The sequence below is a fragment of the Oppia nitens genome, unplaced genomic scaffold (genome assembly GCF_028296485.1).
Source record: "Oppia nitens isolate AA-2021 unplaced genomic scaffold, nextdenovo-longstitch-racon4-pilon3 scaffold11_pilon_pilon_pilon, whole genome shotgun sequence".
Taxonomy (NCBI): Eukaryota; Metazoa; Arthropoda; class Arachnida; order Sarcoptiformes; family Oppiidae; genus Oppia; species Oppia nitens.
Window position 1 is genome coordinate 162,041 of NW_026533190.1, and position 18,651 is coordinate 180,691.

The 18,651-nt window shown below is 29.6% G+C and overlaps 4 protein-coding genes across 5 annotated transcripts; 3 read left to right on the forward strand and 1 right to left on the reverse strand.

Moving 5' to 3' along the window:
* The first annotated feature begins 1,380 nt into the window (after positions 1-1,380).
* On the forward strand, positions 1,381-3,755 carry LOC128966294 (dnaJ homolog subfamily C member 5-like). 2 transcript variants are annotated; one of them, XM_054313143.1, is made up of 5 exons: positions 1,381-1,482; positions 1,605-1,686; positions 2,810-3,145; positions 3,258-3,293; positions 3,381-3,755. In XM_054313143.1, the coding sequence occupies exons 1-5, from the start codon at positions 1,445-1,447 to the stop codon at positions 3,654-3,656; spliced, it is 768 nt and encodes a 255-aa protein (XP_054169118.1). In that variant the 5' UTR covers positions 1,381-1,444; the 3' UTR covers positions 3,657-3,755. The 2 variants fall into 2 exon arrangements, with proteins under 2 accessions (XP_054169118.1, XP_054169126.1); XM_054313151.1 differs by having other exon boundaries at positions 3,384-3,755.
* A 1,530-nt stretch (positions 3,756-5,285) lies between these two features.
* LOC128952877 (uncharacterized) lies at positions 5,286-9,161 on the reverse strand. The gene has a single exon (XM_054298338.1). The coding sequence runs from the start codon at positions 9,159-9,161 to the stop codon at positions 5,286-5,288; it is 3,876 nt and encodes a 1,291-aa protein (XP_054154313.1).
* Positions 9,162-13,543: 4,382 nt separating this feature from the next.
* On the forward strand, positions 13,544-15,136 carry LOC128952769 (proteasome inhibitor PI31 subunit-like). Its single transcript, XM_054298212.1, has 6 exons — positions 13,544-13,852; positions 13,962-14,129; positions 14,234-14,316; positions 14,437-14,705; positions 14,808-14,991; positions 15,059-15,136. The coding sequence occupies exons 1-6, from the start codon at positions 13,724-13,726 to the stop codon at positions 15,108-15,110; spliced, it is 885 nt and encodes a 294-aa protein (XP_054154187.1). The 5' UTR covers positions 13,544-13,723; the 3' UTR covers positions 15,111-15,136.
* A 1,204-nt stretch (positions 15,137-16,340) lies between these two features.
* On the forward strand, positions 16,341-17,720 carry LOC128952747 (delta-aminolevulinic acid dehydratase-like). The gene is made up of 3 exons (XM_054298191.1): positions 16,341-16,364; positions 16,522-17,203; positions 17,267-17,720. Exons 2-3 carry the CDS (start codon positions 16,528-16,530, stop codon positions 17,632-17,634), a joined length of 1,044 nt encoding a protein of 347 aa, XP_054154166.1. The 5' UTR covers positions 16,341-16,364; positions 16,522-16,527; the 3' UTR covers positions 17,635-17,720.
* The last annotated feature ends 931 nt before the right edge of the window (positions 17,721-18,651 follow it).

Genomic DNA, 18,651 nt, shown 5'->3' on the forward strand with positions numbered 1-18,651 from the left:
GACATTTATCTTGTAATCAGATATAAAAATAGTTATTTTTATCCACAAAAAAAAATATCTAACATTTTATCAAAAAAAAAGTAATTAAATTATGACTCAACAATGCAATAGTAGTTTTTTTGTAACAAAATATTTTTTATTTATTATAATTTATAAATTAATTTTACAAAAAGTGACACATATTTTCAATTTATAATAATTTAAACAAATATGTATACATATCTCTCTCTCTCTCTCTCTCTCTCTCTCTCTCTCTCTCTCTCTCTCTCTCTCTCTCTAATAAACAAGGTATTATAAAATTATACATAAATTAATTTTACTAAAAAAATAATAATTTAATATATATTGATTCAAAAATTATAATATTCATTACTTTATTATTAATAAAAATAATATATATATTTACAGTATATTAGTAGCAGTAAGTAGTCAATGGCCGACACATTTATGGTTTATTGCATTATACTGTACAGTACAGTCTGTACTTTATGTGGCAATAGTTTATGTGTGTGTGTGTGTGTGTGTGTGTGTGTGTGTGTGTGTGTGTATGTGTATGTGTATGTGTATGTGTATGTGTATGTGTATGTGTATGTTTTTGTATGTATTTATGTGTGTGTATGTATGTGTGTGTGTTTGTGTTTGTGTGTGTGTGTGTGTGTGTGTGTGTGTGTATGTATATGTTTTTGTATGTATTTATATGTGTGTATATATGTATGTGTGTGTGTGTGTGTATGTGTGTGTGTATGTGTGTGTGTGTGTGTGTGTGTGTGTGTGTGTGTGTGTGTGTGTGTGTGTGTGTGTGTGTGTGTGTATGTGTGTATGTGTGTATGTGTGTATGTGTGTATGTGTGTATGTGTGTATGTGTGTATGTGTGTATGTGTGTGTGTGTGTGTGTGTTGACTACATAGTAATACTAATACACTAGAGTATAGTCAACTATAAATGGATTGAACAAAAAATAATAAAACCAATAGTCAGGGGAACCAAACCGTATGTATAATACTACTACTAATAATAATAATAATCAATTAATTAATAATTAACTGATTTTTTAAACGCTTAAAATTTAAAATTTAAAAAAATAGTTAAATTATATACAATTATTATTTATAAAAATAAAATACAAAAATTTTGTTGTTATTTTATATATATATAACAATAACCAAACCGTTGTTAACCAATAGTCTCTAGTATTATGTGTAGAGAGAGAGAGAGAGTGAGACATACTGTATGTCACAAACATTGATAGTATAATAATACAAACCAATTGATTATACATTATATATATATATCTGTTATTACTTGTAATAATAATAATAATAAATCCATTGTTTTTTTGAAAAAAAAATAAAGTCAATTAATTCAGTGATTTAAGTGATATTTCAAAAAAAAAAAAATAAATTAAACAATAATTTAAAGTGTTTTTCATTTTAAACCAAAAAATATGTCACAAATAGACAACAATCCTATGAGACGCCTATCGTAAGTATACTTAGTATTATTGAAACCCATATTTTTTTTATTAATTATTAATTATAATTAACTAAATTATTATTAACTATTACTATTATTATTACCTACCTGTTCACCCCTCCCCCTCCCAGGGCTACGGGCGACACGTTGTACATTATATTGGGAGTACCCAAGACTGCCACCCAGGATGACATCAAAAAGACTTATAGACGAGTAATATATATATAGACATTAAAATTAATTTAATTAATTAAATTTAATTAGTCATACATTTAATTATAATTATCACATATATATATATATCACCTTGATTATATTACACACACACACACACAAATGTTCTAGGTACAATCATATACTATAGATTATGATTACCGGTAATTATAATTACTGTAATATAGATTTTATTAATTGTTAGTTAAAAATTTAATTAATCAATCAATCAATGATATATATATATATATATTGACAACAAAAAATACCTTGATCAAATTGATATATACATATATATACTATCTATCAAATTTATATATATATACTATTATATATGTATATATAGTATAATTGTTTAAACTGGACACATTTATTATTATAATAATATTATTATTATTTTTAATTACCCCGGTTAGATATACTACCTAGATAACTGTATTTATTTATTTATTTATCACTAAATAGTTAAGTATGTTTTGTAAAATTATATATATATATTTTTGCCGGTAAATTAACTCCCACTATGTGTATCCTAATAATATAATATATCAATTTGATCAAGGTATTTTTAGTTGTTATTGTTGATGATTTTGCTATTTGTGTGTTTTATTTATTTTATTACATCACTTATTATGTGATTACAGTATTTTTTAGCAATACTATTGTTATTTTAAAAAAATAAATAAATTATTTATTTATTTATAAATATATAAATTAAATATTTATTATTATTATTATTTAATGAGCTTTTAGAGTGAGATTTAGCTAATCATTGTATGATTTATATATAAAAAAATTTTTTTTGACACATCCGTATAAATTTAATAAACAATTATAAGATTATTAAAATATTTTTTTACCGTAAATAGGCATCTCTTAAATTATAAAAAAATTAACGAAAAAATAATAATTATAATTAAGTAGTAATATATTTATAATTAATTAATTAATTAAATATAAAATCAAATTTGTTAAAAAATAAATTAAATATAGTGTATATATTAGACCGATAAAATTTTTAAATCAAAAAAATATCTAATATACCGGTAATAAATTAATTTTAATTTTAAATATTGATTATATAATTAATTAATTTTATTTATTTATTTATAATTAAAAACAGTTAGCCTTACGCTACCATCCGGACAAAAACCCGAATAACGTTGAGGCCGGCGAAAAGTTTCGTGATATCAATAGAGCCCACTCTATACTATCGGATCAAACCAAACGAAATATTTACGATAATTACGGCTCACTTGGCCTCTATATAGCCGAACAATTTGGCGAAGAAAATGTCAACACATACTTTGTATTGACCAGCGGCTGGTGTAAAGCCATCTTCTTGTGTACGGCTGTTGTCACCTGTTGTTACTGTTGCTGTTGTCTGTGCTGTTGTTTTAACTTTTGTTGCGGCAAATGTCGACCAAAACATCCCGAAGGCGATTACGCACCCGATTTGGTCAGTAATATTTGTTTGTGTAATCAATCAATCAATCGATCGATTGGTATAATTATCGGTAAATTTTTTTTTATTAATCAATTTTTTTGTTTTTTAAATCAATCATAAATAGGAAGCCGAAGATGAGGACACATCTGAGTTGAAAAAGGTTTTTAATAATAATAATAATAATAATAATATCCTATTTGTGTCAATAATTTTTTTGATTTTTGTTTTTTAAAAATTATCGGTAAAGCAGAATGAATGGGGAGAAGAGCTATCAAACAATGCTAAGACCACTACCACCTCTGCCGCCACCACCGCTGCTACCGCTGGTCATACATCATCGGCAACAACTGCTGTACCGGTCACTAGTCAACCAATCGGTGCGCACGCCAGCGATCCATGGGCCGACAGACAGTCAATACCGATAGCTATGCCACCGCCACCGTCGGCAGCTGGTGGCGACCCGTGGGCGGCAACCGAGACCACTGGTCTTAAAGATACTCATCACTCGACATATAATTCTTAGGATTTTTTTTTTGCTTCGTTCTCGTTGTTGTTAAACAAACAAAAAGCAAAACAAACAAATAGTTGATTAAAAAACTATTATTAATTATTATTATTATTATTATATATCATATTAATAATAATAATAATTATTATTATTATTATTATTCCATTTTATCAATATAAATATATATACCGTAAATGATTGATATTTATTAAGTGATTTAATTAATTCAATTAATTAATAATTTTGGGCTTTAAAGTTATTATTATTATTAATAATAATAATAATTAATTAAAAAAAATAAGTCGAGTCATTAAATAATATTACCATTGATTTAATCAATCACTTAAATTATTTAATCACTTTTTCAACAAACAAACAAACAAAAAATAAATTATTATAATTATAATAACAACACATTTAATGTCGCATTAATTCATAATGTTTGATATTGATTATTAAAATCAAAAAAACAATAATTTTATTCAATTCAATACTACAATTATTGATATTATAATTATATATCATTTTTGTTATAAAAAAAATTAAACAATATATTTAAAAATTAAATATATATCTAAATTAATTTTTTTTTTTTTAAATAATAATCAAACATCATTTAAGTGTTAYGGTAAATATTATTAATTTTTTTATATATATATAAATATTATTTTAATTTATTATTATTATTATTAAATAATTGTTTGTTTTTTTGTTGATTCATTCAAAAAATTTTWAAAAAAAAACTTTTGTGAATATCATATATTATATTCTGTACTGTATTTTTAGGTCTAAATATATCAATTTTTTTCATTATTTAATAATAATGTATTGATATGATAATGATTATTGAAAAAAATTATTGAAATTATTTACATATGAAATGTGAATGTTTTATATATATATTATGTATATTAAAATAATATATTGATATTATTGTTTTATTTTTAGTTATTATAATAAATTTATTAGTTTTGTAATAATTAATTTATTAAAAAATAAATATTAATAATAATAACTTTTCGAATAAATCAATATTATTAAATAATTAAATTAATTATAATTTTATATTTATTTAGTTAAATTTCATAATATTATTATAAATATATTTATATCATATAAACACTACATATTTCTCTATCAATATATGATTAAAAAAAAAATTATTTACACAAATTTAATATTACAATATTATTATTATTTTTAAATTGCTAATTAAATGTTATTATTACATACATATAATATATATTATAAATATATATTTGTTATATTTAAAATTAAATTTTAAAAAACAAACAAAAAATTCAATCCAAAAAAGAAAGAGAGTTCAATATTATTATTATTATTATTAAATATATAATACATTATTAAATTAAATTACTTAATTAATTAATCATCATCATCAATTTATTATCCAACCAAACAAACAAAAATAATAATAATAACAAATATTAAATATGACCGCGATAATTTTTGTTTTGTTGTATGAAAATTGTTTGTCTTAATAAATTGCGAGAAACAAACAATATATATATATATATAWATATATAATATATTTTTTAATAAACAAAACAAAAATATTTCAATTAATTTCCAAAAGTGTATATTAAAAAAAAAATAGAAAAAAATTATTTTTTCAATTTTTTTTTATACACCAAATGATGGGTCGGCGTTGAGAGCATAGATTGCATCGAACCTGTCGTTGACATCGGGTTTCCGTAGAGTGGGTGCGCCACTGATGGACGTCAACGTCGTGGGGGTCAGTGTTGGCATTATTGTCGTTGTTGTTGTTGTTGTCGATTCGCTGTCGGAAGCGCTCGAAGACTTATTACTGTCGCCACCGCCACCGCTAACCGTATACGTCGGWCGCGACGATATCAGTTCCAACGGTGACATTATTGGCGGCGGCGATGGAGGCATAAGACCGATGATACCGCTGCCGCCGCCGCCGCTCATCATCAGCATAGATGACGACAAAGAYTTTTGGGGCGACATTGTTAGCGGCGGTAGAGGCGGCAGAGATGGCGGCGGAGAGTCGGGCATCTCTTTTGCTGAGTGATGATCGCTGGCAAAGGAGGAGAACTTGTTGTTGGCGGCGGTGGCTGTGGCAGAGGAGGACGAGTTATTGGTCAAAGACGACGACGACAACGATTTTTCTTTTTCCGATCGCTTTTTCGACATCAATAGAAAACTGATGGGTGTGACCGGCGGTGTTTTCAACGGTGGCGGTACAATACGGGACAGATTTTCCAGACCCGTACTCTCCAGATTGGAAAAGTATTTCTGTAATCGGGGATCGTTTTTGAGTCTGGAATCGACCCGATATAGTGATACATAGGTCGAGTAGTCGATGTCCGGTGCTTTCATACATATCAGTTTGTAGTCGATTTTGGCGTTCGGGTCGCATATCTTGACCGCCGGCTGYTGTTGCTGTAGCTGTTGTCCAGAATCGCCGCTACCACCGATGCTGTTGCCAACTGTGTTGGCGTTGCTGTTGTTGTTGTTGTTGGACTGTTGCTGTTGTGGCGACACTAATCTCTTGAGACGGGGATCGCGATATTCTTGAGTAGGACGCGGCGGAGTATTGTTACCGGCGGCGGCTGCGGCTGACGACGGCGAACCACCGCCGCCAATGTTGGCCATATTGATGCCGCTCATAAAGTTTTGCCAAAATTCTGATTGTTTTGGCGACGACTGATGAAGAGGATGATGATGATGATGACTGCTGGCCGATCCGATGGATACGGTCGACGAGTTGCGTATCGATGATATCATTTTGGATATATCGATGTTCGATGAATTGGACAACGAATCTCTGGACGCCGGATCCGCGGCCGCCGATGATTGTATATTCTTGAGCGCCGCCGCCAACAGTGTCTTGTCTTCGTCTTCATCGGAATCCGAGCCGATTGTCGCTGCTTTTGACGGATCGGATTCGTTTTGGATCTTATTCTTCATTTTTATATACAAATCGCGCGCAACTTGCGGTATATTCTGTGGCAATTCATTGTTGGCCACCAGTGTGGCCATTGCCTGTTTCATAGCCTCTTCGGCCGACAACAGCTGCGGTGGCCTACTGTCAATGTCTTGTACTGATGGCTGCTCTTCCTTGACAATCGGATTCATGTCGTTGGACAGAAGGTTGGGCGGCAGTAGCGGCGGCGGCATCAGTGGTCTCATAAATGTTCGCAGATCTTCATCGTGAGCTGAGGCGTCAATCAGTTTTTGTTCATCAGTTTGCTGGACAACTGCTACCGGTGTCTGGACGACGTTGTCTTTAGGCTGAGCCCGTAGATCTGTGTCTTCGTTGTTGTTGTTGTTATTGTTGTCGTAATCGGTTCCGTGTTCTCTGTAAAAGTTACGGATATGTTCTTCGACTTCGTCTTCGTCGTCCTCTAGTCGGGGTGTCGGCGGCTTTTCGGGCATTGCAAACGGTTTTTCAATACAAAACAGGTTACGTTTGTTACCGACATAGGCGTCCTCCAGTTCCTTCATTTCCTGTTGCCATGTCCAAGTAAAATGTGACGATCGCATATCTTGAGTCGGCTCGCCTAATAAGGCGTGACGTTTGACCACTGGCCTCAATGGTGCATAAGTAGTTGGTTGTTGTGGTGGTGCTTGTGTGGATGGAGGAGGCTGTCCATCATTGGCACCGCCGCCGGTCGTTGACTGATTATTATTGGTAGTATCACTATTGGCTTGACTATTGTTTGACAACTGATTTGATTGAGACTCTTTATCAGCGCCAGTGGTGGTGGTGTTCCTGTCATTGTTATTACGATTATTATTATTGTTATATCGATCGGGTTTCGGATCATCGGGCAGTGTTCCCGAATCCAAATAGTTGCGTAGTATTTCCCGAGTTTCATCGGTTAGCGGCTGATGACTGAATCGGCAATTATCACCCGAATAGCATTCGACGTTTGTATGGAAAAACTTGCAGGGGAACTGGCCGTGCATATAAAGACAGGCTTCTTCACCTTTACCGCAGAAGCCTTGCAAATAAAATTTGCACAACTCTTTCTTCTTGTTTGGCTGTCCCTCGTGACTGAACGGACAGTCCAGGCCTTTATGGCATTTGCCGTCCAAATAGAATTTGCATAACTGTTTGAATGGATGTCTTGGCTGATGATGATGTGGTGGTGGCGGCTGTTGCGGTGGTTGATGTTGATGTTGTTCGTGATGGCCGCCCATAGGCTGCCGATGATGGTGATGATGATGATTGCCGCCCGGGCCGATAGTACGCGTACCGGTTGGACCGGGCATACGATCGCCACCGCCGATCGGGGTCTGACCACTACGGCGTTTGTCCCGTAAACGGGAAAGTCGTCGAAATTTATCTGAATCAACGTTACGCTTCATCATCATCATCATCATTGCCCGCATCATCGCCCGCTTTTCGCTGGCATCGATTGGCCTCTTGTCGCCGGCCATAACCTTTTCGCCCATAATGTCCATCATGTCGTCGAAATCTCCTTCGTCAAAGTCCATCATGTCTTGTTGGTCATCGTTATTGACGGCTGACTGTTGTAGTGGCGGAGGAGCGGTATTATTGGGAGCAAAGGCTAGTGGCGGTGGTGTCGGTGATGATTGCTGTTGACCTACTGGTGGCGGCTGTTGTGTCCTGAAGTCAATATCTTCAAACTGTTGTCGACGACCACCGCCGCCGCCGACAAAGTCGTCGGCAATACTATTAGCGGTAATTCGGTTAAAGTTTGTATTATTGTTAACATTCATCTCATTATTGTAATCACTGGTCCAGACGTGATCACCGCCACCGCCGCCGCCACTGAAACGACTTCTTTTGCGTTTATCATCGGACGACGGCTGCAATCCTCCAACTCTTGTCGTTGTTGTCGTCGTCGTCGTCGACGACGACGACTGTCTATCATCTTTGTCATCATTACTACCCGATCGTCTTCTCTTTCTTCCGCTGCCGCCACTGCCGGTCCTGTCTTCTCGTTCGGTCCGCTGTCGTCGGCGGTCATCGTCAGCGGCAGACGACTTGCGGTCCTTATCTTTGTCTCTATCGGACGAATCCGATGACTTTCTCTCGCGGGAAGCTCTGTCACTACCACCTCCTGATGTCCGATCACTCCTATCATGTCCTCCTCGTTGTCTATCCTTATCTTTATTATTATTATCCTTATTATCTCTATCTCTGTCTCGTTTATTATCACCACCACCTCCTCCTCTGCTATCTCTGTCCCTATCTTTACCACTATTATTATTATCACGTCTTCGTGAACTGTCTCTACTATTATTGTAATCACTTTTATCTCTTGTATTATTATTTTCTTTTTCATTGTCTGATCTGTGTTTGTGATCACCTGTTGTTGGTTTCTTATCCGTTGTCTGCGGCGGCGGCGGTAACTCGTCTTCGTCGTCGTCCTCATCGGCAATCTCGCCGTCCTCTAAGATCTCGCCTTCTTCGGCATCTTCGTCGTCCAATTTGGTGGTCATATCATTATCATTGTCACCACCAGTACTACCGCTGGTGGCTGTGGTCACAGTGTCTGTCATTTTATTTGAATTTCAATTATATAGGCTATCATATAGTTGTCTCTCAATTATTATTTAAAAAAAAAATTAAATTATCTTTTAATTTAATTTAATTTTTTGTTTTTTTTTGCAAATCAATTGTTCATTGGATTCATTCATACAATTCAATTCAATTGGTTGTGCCTTTCAAATGCAAATACCATTTAATATATATATATATATTTAAATTAAATCATTGATTTAAATAAATTTTTTTTTTCTTAAAACAAAATTTCAATTATTAAATCATTTTATAGATATTTTTATCGTCCATTTCATAGTGTAGTAGTAGTACTGCAGTAATAATGGTTGTAATGGTATAGCAGTAGTAGTAATGGTAGTAATGCTGAGAGAGATTTATATAAAGTAGACACTAATGTTGTGTTGAAAATATATATATTATATATTTATATATATATATACTGTAGTACTGTATGGCCATACAGTGTATGGTATGGTATGTATAGTAGTAGTAGTAGTAGTAGTGGAAGTACAGTACAGTCAAGTATATAATGTAATGCAAAAAAACTTCAATGCTTTTTATGGTTATTTTCAAATGGGATTTTTTGTCCGATTTTTAAATGGCACTCAAATATACAATATATTTATACAGTACTACTGTATTAATAATAATACTGTAATAATAATGGTGTACATGTAGTAGTAGTAGTAGTAGTAGTAGTAGTAATGGTAGTCATATATACATACATACATACATACAAAATATAGACAGCCTTTATAACAAAATGTGTCTCTATTTTGGGTTCAATTTTTTATATACATATATTTTATATGATATATATATTACCGACATTTTTGTGTGCCACAGATTTTTTCGGGTATTTTTTTACTTTATATATATATATAATCACAACAATCCATATCTTATATGTAGTCAAAAAAAAATTTAAATTAAATTACTTTTTTAAATATATCAAAATGTTTTCAAAAAAATTTAAAAAAAAATTAAATAACTGTTATATGCAGTCAATTATATTCAATTGATATATGAATTACTGACAAATATAATGAATTAAAACTGTTTTTAACAGTAAAAAAAAACTTTTTGTTCATAAATATATAATCTTATTATTTGTCGGATATATATATAGTTTGTATTTATATATAATTAATTTGATTTAATTAATAATATGATTGTTTCAACTATCATATGAAATGCATATTAAAAAATATTATTAATAATAATAAATACGTTGACATTATTTAGACGCTGGCGTTAATGTTGAGGATATATATATATAATGTGTATAAAATTTTTTCAAATCAAAAAATACAATATTAGTAAACGTATTATAACCTCAATATTGTATACGACTGAGGACTGACTGAACCCTCGCATAAACTGAGTATCGCATACCAGTGCTGCTGATAGTAATGTCAGCCTATCCTATATTATAAGGCATACATACATACATACCTCTCTCTTCCCCCACCCGTTTACAGATTTACAGTAAACACCAGATACACTATATATATATGATTAAAAATAGGTATATTTCTATATATTCTCATATAAAATATAGAAATTTTTTCGTAATTATGAAAATATGATTAAATTTAGAAAACTTTAGTTTTTCTCTCAAAAACTAAATTATTTTTTTTTTAATCACAATTAAAATCGATTAGTTTGCCATTACTGGGAACGACATGTAACTATAGGATAGTTGTGTTTTGTTGTGTTGTTGTGTGTTTGGTGTAGTAGTAGTAGTAGTAGTCATACGTCTCTCTACTGTACAGTAAAACCTGATTTTCTTGTCTCTCTCTCTCTCTCTCTCTCTCTCTCTCTCTCTCTCTCTCTCTCTCTCTCTCTCTCTCAACGCTATATTAGAGTCGAAAAAACCCGAAAATATAGTATAAAACCAGTTTAGCAATCAATAAATAACAACAACAAAAACCTAAACCGGGAAAAAAATTATATAAATTATTTAAATATTATTTTTATTAATATTATTTCTAAAACCTTTTTTTATTAACTATTAATTTTTTCAATATAAAAAATACTAATTAAATATATTTCTATAATTTTCTAAAAATTTAATTACATTTTATTATTCAGAATTTATATATTTTTTTAGAATTTGAATTAAAATCTATAAATTATTTTTATTAATATTAAATTATTTTTATTAATATTAAAACCTTTTTTATTATCTATTAATTTTTTTCAATATAAAAAAATACTAATTAAATATATTTTTATAATTTTAAAAAAAAAATTTAATTACATTTTATTCAGATTTTTTTTATATATTTTTTAGAATTTGAATTAAAAATTTCCCGGTTTTTTTTCGGTTAGCGGTTTGCATCTCTAAAAATAAAAAAATCGATAACCGGGTCAACAATCCTAACGACTATTACTATAACACTACAGTACAGTACATGTATATCAAGACCACAGCCCATTATATTTAGTGTATAGGGCATAACTCACTACTGTAATCAATAGATGAGTTACGCCCCATAGGATAATTTGTTACTTTTTACAATAGCTATACAATTATTGTTATCGATAACAATAATGTTATTATAAAATGGTATAAAATAAATATAAAACTAACATAGACAATCAAAAAAAAATATATAATTTTTACATATATTACAAATTAAATAAAAACTAAAAAAAAATTTAATATTTTTATTTATTTAGCAAACAATCACCAAGGTAGTCTAGTTTTTATTTTTATTGACAATTTTTTTAGTTTTATAAATACTATTGCAATAAAATAATTAAAAAAATAAAATTGTATAAATATTTTCCTCAAAATTTATATTTATTTATATATTTTTTAAAAATAAAACAAAAATACATATTAAAACTTGTTATCATTGAAAACTAAAAAAACTATAAATAAATTTTATATTTATCTTATTATTAAATTAGTTAATACAATACTTTATTGTTATATACAGTATATATATATATATTATAAGTAATTGAAGTTTTATAAAAAAATAATTATTTGATATACTATTGACATAATTATATATATATCCTATAAATATAATAATATATTTAGTTTTAATTATCATATTTTTTATTTAAAAAAAAACTAAAATCTTATCTAATATTTTACATAACATTGCTATCAAATTATTTTTTAAATTTGATTTTTGTTATAATAACGCTTAATAAACTATTAATATTTTTTAAAAAAAAACTAAAATCGTATAAAAAATAAATTATAATATCATATATATTATTACCATACTCATGAAACATTTTTAATTAACCAAGGTCACTAAAAAATTTATATATTTATTATTAATATTACGGTAAATAAAATACATTTACAGTTATAATAATATAATAAGTTATAGAATATTTAAAAAAAAAATTATTTGGAATTTATTATTTGGAAAAAAAGTAATAATAAAATACTTAAAAATAATAAAACAATAAAACATATAATTATTCATATAATTATCTATAGGTATTTATTTTTATAGGTAAACAACATTTTAGTACACAAAAAAATTATTATAGATTTATTTATTTAATTATTTTTTTTTACTTAAAATTTATAAATTAATTTGAATAAATTTATTAATAAAAATAAACTATTGCCAAACTTTAATACAGTAAAATATTTTGTCAAAAAAAATATTTATTTATATTTTTTAATGAAAAACTTTTGTTTATAGTTTTGTTTTTTTTTGTTTGTTTAATTAGATTAAAACTATCTTGATAATTGTTCAATTATTGATTATTATATAACATTAATATTTACTATTATATAATTGTGTAATATAATTGTAGTAATAGTAATATGTATTACCAGTGTCAATTTTTTTTTATTAAACACTATAGTACTGTAATCTAGTGTTTAGCAAATATACTATAATATGATAATAATTGAAAATAATTTTGAAAATACATATTAAATTTAAAAATAAAACTACAATAATATAACTATTGGTAATAAAAAAAAATAATAAATAAATATAGTATTATTAAATTGACATAAATTGTATTCAAATAAAAAATAAAAAATCTAAAATTTCTAAAATTAAATACTTATAATTTAAGTTTTTTTTTAAAAATAAATAAAGTATTATTAAATTGATATAAATTGTATTTAAATAAAAATCTAAAATTTCTAAAATTAAATATTTATAATTTAAAAAAATAAAATAAATAAAGTTTGATTAAAATAAATAATTAACAAATCAATCGTTAATTAATAATAATTATAATAATATAGAAATTTATTTTTATTTATAGTTAAAAACTGTTTTTAATTGATAATAACGTTATTATTGTTTATGTTGTTATTATTAATAAAAAAAAATTGTTGAAAACATTAGACAAACAAATATAATGTATTAATAATAAAACATTTTATGAGAAATGCATGAATGATATGACAGAAAAAAATATATTAAATACAAAAAACTAATACAAAACTATTGACTAATAATTTGTTTGTTTTTTTTTGTTGATTAATGCAATCAATCGACTGAAGAACTAATTGATCCGAAAGATTCTGAAGAAGATCTGAGAAGAAGTAGAAGAAGAAGAAGTTATGGTTGGATTTGAATTGTTATATCAATCAGTTGGTCCACAGTTGAGATCCAGAAACGACTTGTTGGTCGCATGTCTTCACTTTCAGTTGATTCAGAAAGACTACCGTTTTTTGGGAACCGGCGAACAGGTATGCGATTAAAACAGACCGACCAATTGGTTGGTTGGTTTAGCCGCCGATGATATCATAGTTACAGAGATATTGTAATTGGTTTTTGTTTTTTTGTTTTGTTAAACAGTTTACCGAAACGGATGACACCAATGGCAGCGAACTGTTGTCCGACGGCTGGAATCAATCGCAGGACACGTATGTACTGAGATATGTTAGCCAAAAGAAGTCGTCGCCGAAACAAAAACTTTTGGTCAAATGTGTTGTCGCCAGCGATATGCTGATCATATCGGCTCTGGTCAGTAGTAGTAGTAGTAGTTATGTTATTGTTGTCCCGAAAATCCTTAAAATAAATGACATTTATAGTAATCAATTGTTTTTACCATTCAATTTGATGGCCAGATTGTGTCCGCCGACGACAAGAGCTCATCGCATACGTTCCGTACGAATGACTTCATTACCGCCGACTTTAAGACGTTTAACAAGTATTTTATTGAATATTATATTTTAATCATTAGTTCAAACGATTTACCGATAATTCTCTCTCTGTCTCTCTCTCTCTCTCTCTCTGTCTGTCTGTCTGTCTCTCTCTCGGAATTTGTCAGAGCCTTTACGTCGGGAAATGCAAACAATTTGTTGGACACAATCAATAGGGATATTGTTGACAAACTGTCGGCAACTACCACTACTACTAGAGAGTCGGGTACGTCCAGTCTGCGAGTGGATAGACAACGACAACAACAACAAGAACCTGATCCACTACTGGCCGATCCGCCGCCGCCGTACGGTATTCCCAATTACGGTGGTTTAGGCTACGATGGGATCTATGGCCAAGCCGGCCAATGGCCACCGCCAATAGGAGGAGCAGATTTAGGTATATATATAAACTAGTAATCCAAATGAATTGTTAAGTAATTTTGTTTTTTTCCATCGGGTCTCTCCCGTTCCCCGTAATAATAATAATAATAATAAACAGATCCATTTGGTAGAGGACAGGGCGGAATGATTATGGATCCGCGAGCCTTTCCCAATCCATTGGGCGGTAGACTACGCAATCCGGCCCCCGGTTTGCCTCCAGGCGCTGTACCGCCTGGTGCCCGATTCGATCCGTTTGGACCCGGTATCGGTCCGAGACCTAATCGTAATCCAAGACAAATGGGGTATATATTAACTAACTATCTATCTATCATTAAATTGATGTTTTATTTATTTATTTCATAATATTAGGCCAGACCCGGATCATATGCCACCCCCAGGATATGACGATATGTTTATGTAAATAATATATATATATATATATATATATACAGTATGTTATGATATATTTTTTTCAATTATATATATATATATATAATTTACCGGTATATATATGATATATTTATATAAAGTGTGTGTGTGTTTATTTTTATAACTACCGGTGTACTTAAAAAGTACATTAATAATAATTATTATTTTATTTTATTATCAAAAAAAAAAAATACAAAACTTGAATTTCTAATTGTTTTTTATGTGTGTTGTAATAAAATTAAATAAAAATACTGTACATAATTTTATACAGGTACACTTTTTTGTTGTAATAACCTAATTTTTATATATAGTGGTTATATTACAATCCAAAAAAAAAAAAATTATTTGAAAAAATTTATATTCAAAATAAAGTGTATTTAATATTTGTGTTTAATTAAATTTAGCGGTTTATATATATACTGTTTGTATTCTACTAGTTGTTAAACATTTAAATGAAAGTGCAATTTATTTTTGTAATAATAATAATAATAATAAAAATATTACAAATTCATAAGGGATTAGTAATCAATTTTTTTTATATATATATAAATAATATTAATTTAATATACTATATAGTAAACAAACATATGTTATTAAATTCAATCTAAATTTATTATTATTATTATTTGTTAATTATTTAACAGTATGTTTATAGTAATTAAAAACTATTGAAAACTTTTTAATTTTTTTTTGCTAATAAAGTGTTTTTCTATACTGTAGTTAAATAACTTGAATAACTTGAAGTTGAAATTTTAATCAATATAAATAAATCCCAGTTTAAAAAAATTGTTTATTTTGACAACAACTTGATATTTCAAACTTTTAAATAATAATAATAATAATTGCAATTTATTTCCCATTTTTATTAAAAAAAAACTCAACGTGGTTTTTTTAATATATCGTATTAATAATAATTTTATCATATGGTTATCAAGAAAATTGAAAAATACAAACACATATATTGTATTAAATATTTTTTAAAATTAAAATAGTTTTTAGTTTAATATATGTGAAAAAAATATTACCCAATACTGTCAATGTTGTCATATATCTATAATAATGTTTAATTAATTAGTTTTTATTAAAAATATATATATTTTTTTACAATAAATTAATAATTAGAAAACTTTTGTTGTGTTGTATTTAATATAACCTAATAAATATTGTTAACATATTTTTGTTTTAATTAATTAATTAATTAATAATAAAAATATATTTCCCAATAAAAAAATTTTTTATTACCCTGGTATGTATGACACATTGAAACATTTGATTGTATTTATAATATAATAATTATTTAATATAATAATAATAATTATTATTATTAATATAATATCACATAATAATAATTTTTACATTTAATAAAAATAATATTTTATTTTTGTCTTCAAATTCATAAACAGATAATCATGTCTTCGTCGTCGTCGTCGTCTTCGACAACAAATCTAAGCCATTATTTGCATTCAAGTCAATCGCATTCAGTACTAAGGGATTGGCAATCGCGGGGAACGACTGCATTCACGGCCACCGATTTTTGTCTACCGTTGTTCATTGTCAACGATGACAACGATAGTCAGCCAATCGGGTCGCTGCCCGAAGTTAGCCGAATGGGTGCCAACGTATGCATCGAATATCTACGGCCACTGGTCAGCCGATATCAGCTCAAATCGGTACTACTGTTTCCAGTGATGGAGTCGTCGTCGGACGACAAACAGATTGAACAGGCATTTGATGAGAAACTGAATCCAGTTTTAAGACTAATACCACGTCTTAGGCAAGAGTTTCCCGATTTGCTGATCATTTGCGATGTCTGTCTCTGCACTTTTTCGCCTGAAGGTCACTGCTGTGTATTTACGGGCAATGATAACCAGATGGACAATACCAGATCCATTGAAAAGATAGCTCTGATAGCTGTCCGATACGCTGAGGTGGGCGCCCATGTGGTTGCACCCAGCGATATGATGGACGCCCGGGTTGGCCGGATTAGGACGGCTCTGAACGCCAATGGCTACGCAACTGTTTCACTGTTGTCCTATTCGGCCAAATTTCAGTCGTGTTTTTACGGACCGTTCAGAGACGCCGCCGGTAATTATTTGGTGACTTTGTTGTTGTTGTTGTGATATTAATATTGCTGTCAATCAACAACAGGTTCGGCACCGAAATTTGGTGACCGACGAGCCTATCAGTTACCAATCGGATCTAAAGGACTGGCACTGAGAGCCGTCCAGCGGGACATTGAAGAAGGTTGCGATATGGTTATGGTTAAGCCGGGTCTACCGTATTTGGATATTATTTCGGAGATTAGCCGACGGTTTCCCGATTTTCCGATTGCTGTCTACAATGTTTCCGGCGAATACTCGATGATGATGACAGCGGCCAATCAGCACGGAGTATTTGATTTGAAGACAAGTGTCTGGGAAGTGATGACCAGTTTCAAGAGGGCCGGCGCTAATGTTATCATTACTTATTTTACACCAATGATACTCAAATGGCTTAGTAGTGATGATGATGACTGAATGAATGAATGATTGGTAGATAATTAAGAAATTAATTAATTAATTGAATTAATTAATGAAAAAAATATAATAAATAGTTTTTTATTTTTGATATCAATTTTTTCAATTAAATTTTATTATTAGTAACAGATCTCTGTCTCTCTCTCTCTGTCTCTCTCTCTGTCTCTCTCTCTGTCTCTCTCTCTGTCTCTCTCTGTCTCTCTCTGTCTCTCTCTGTCTCTCTCTGTCTCTCTCTGTCTCTCTCTGTCTCTCTCTGTCTCTCTCTGTCTCTCTCTGTCTCTCTCTGTCTCTCTCTGTCTCTCTCTGTCTCTCTCTGTCTCTCTCTGTCTCTCTCTGTCTCTCTCTGTCTCTCTCTGTCTCTCTCTGTCTCTCTCTGTCTCTCTCTGTCTCTCTCTGTCTCTCTCTGTCTCTCTCTGTCTCTCTCTGTCTCTCTCTGTCTCTCTCTGTCTCTCTGTCTCTCTGTCTTTCTGTCTCTCTGTCTCTGTCTGTCTCTCTCTCTCTCTCTCTCTCTCTCTCTCTCTCTCTCTAACTCTAACTCTGTATTTATCTATTAATCTATTGATGAAAGATAGTTGACGTCAAAATCAAAACATTAATTAAGATTGAAATCAATAGTGAACTTATTATTATTAAGTAAAATAGATAAAAAAAATCAAAATCAAATCTATAGACTAATGGAAAAACTATCAGTGAATAGTATAGTATACAGTAGTGTATTATCGATTTAGTAATAATTTTTGATTACATTTTTTTGATTATTATTATTATTTGAGAATAATTTATTTATTCATCAATTTATATATATCTAGTATATCTGTATAGAAACTTATAAAATCCATAAACTTTTATTATTATTATTATTATTACAAAATATAAAATATAAAAAAAATTTATACACAAGAGATAGGATTTTTTGATGAAATTTATGGTCAATTGATATCATATATTATTATTATTATTATTATTATTATTATTATTATTATTATTATTATTATTATATATAAAATACTAATATAT

What these genes read in the sequence shown, in the direction of transcription:
- LOC128966294 (XM_054313143.1), top strand. Translation starts at nt 1,445, where the DNA reads ATGTCACAAATAGACAACAATCCTATGAGACGCCTATC. An exon ending in AATCCTATGAGACGCCTATC is followed by an intron (nt 1,483 to 1,604) that starts GTAAGTATACTT and finishes TCCCCCTCCCAG; the next exon opens with GGCTACGGGCGACACGTTGT. An exon ending in ACACATCTGAGTTGAAAAAG is followed by an intron (nt 3,294 to 3,380) that starts GTTTTTAATAAT and finishes TTATCGGTAAAG; the next exon opens with CAGAATGAATGGGGAGAAGA.
- LOC128952769 (XM_054298212.1), top strand. Translation starts at nt 13,724, where the DNA reads ATGGTTGGATTTGAATTGTTATATCAATCAGTTGGTCCACAGTTGAGA. An exon ending in TTTTGGGAACCGGCGAACAG is followed by an intron (nt 13,853 to 13,961) that starts GTATGCGATTAA and finishes TTTGTTAAACAG; the next exon opens with TTTACCGAAACGGATGACAC. An exon ending in TGCTGATCATATCGGCTCTG is followed by an intron (nt 14,130 to 14,233) that starts GTCAGTAGTAGT and finishes TTTGATGGCCAG; the next exon opens with ATTGTGTCCGCCGACGACAA.
- LOC128952747 (XM_054298191.1), top strand. Translation starts at nt 16,528, where the DNA reads ATGTCTTCGTCGTCGTCGTCGTCTTCGACAACAAATCTAAGCCATTAT. An exon ending in ACCGTTCAGAGACGCCGCCG is followed by an intron (nt 17,204 to 17,266) that starts GTAATTATTTGG and finishes AATCAACAACAG; the next exon opens with GTTCGGCACCGAAATTTGGT.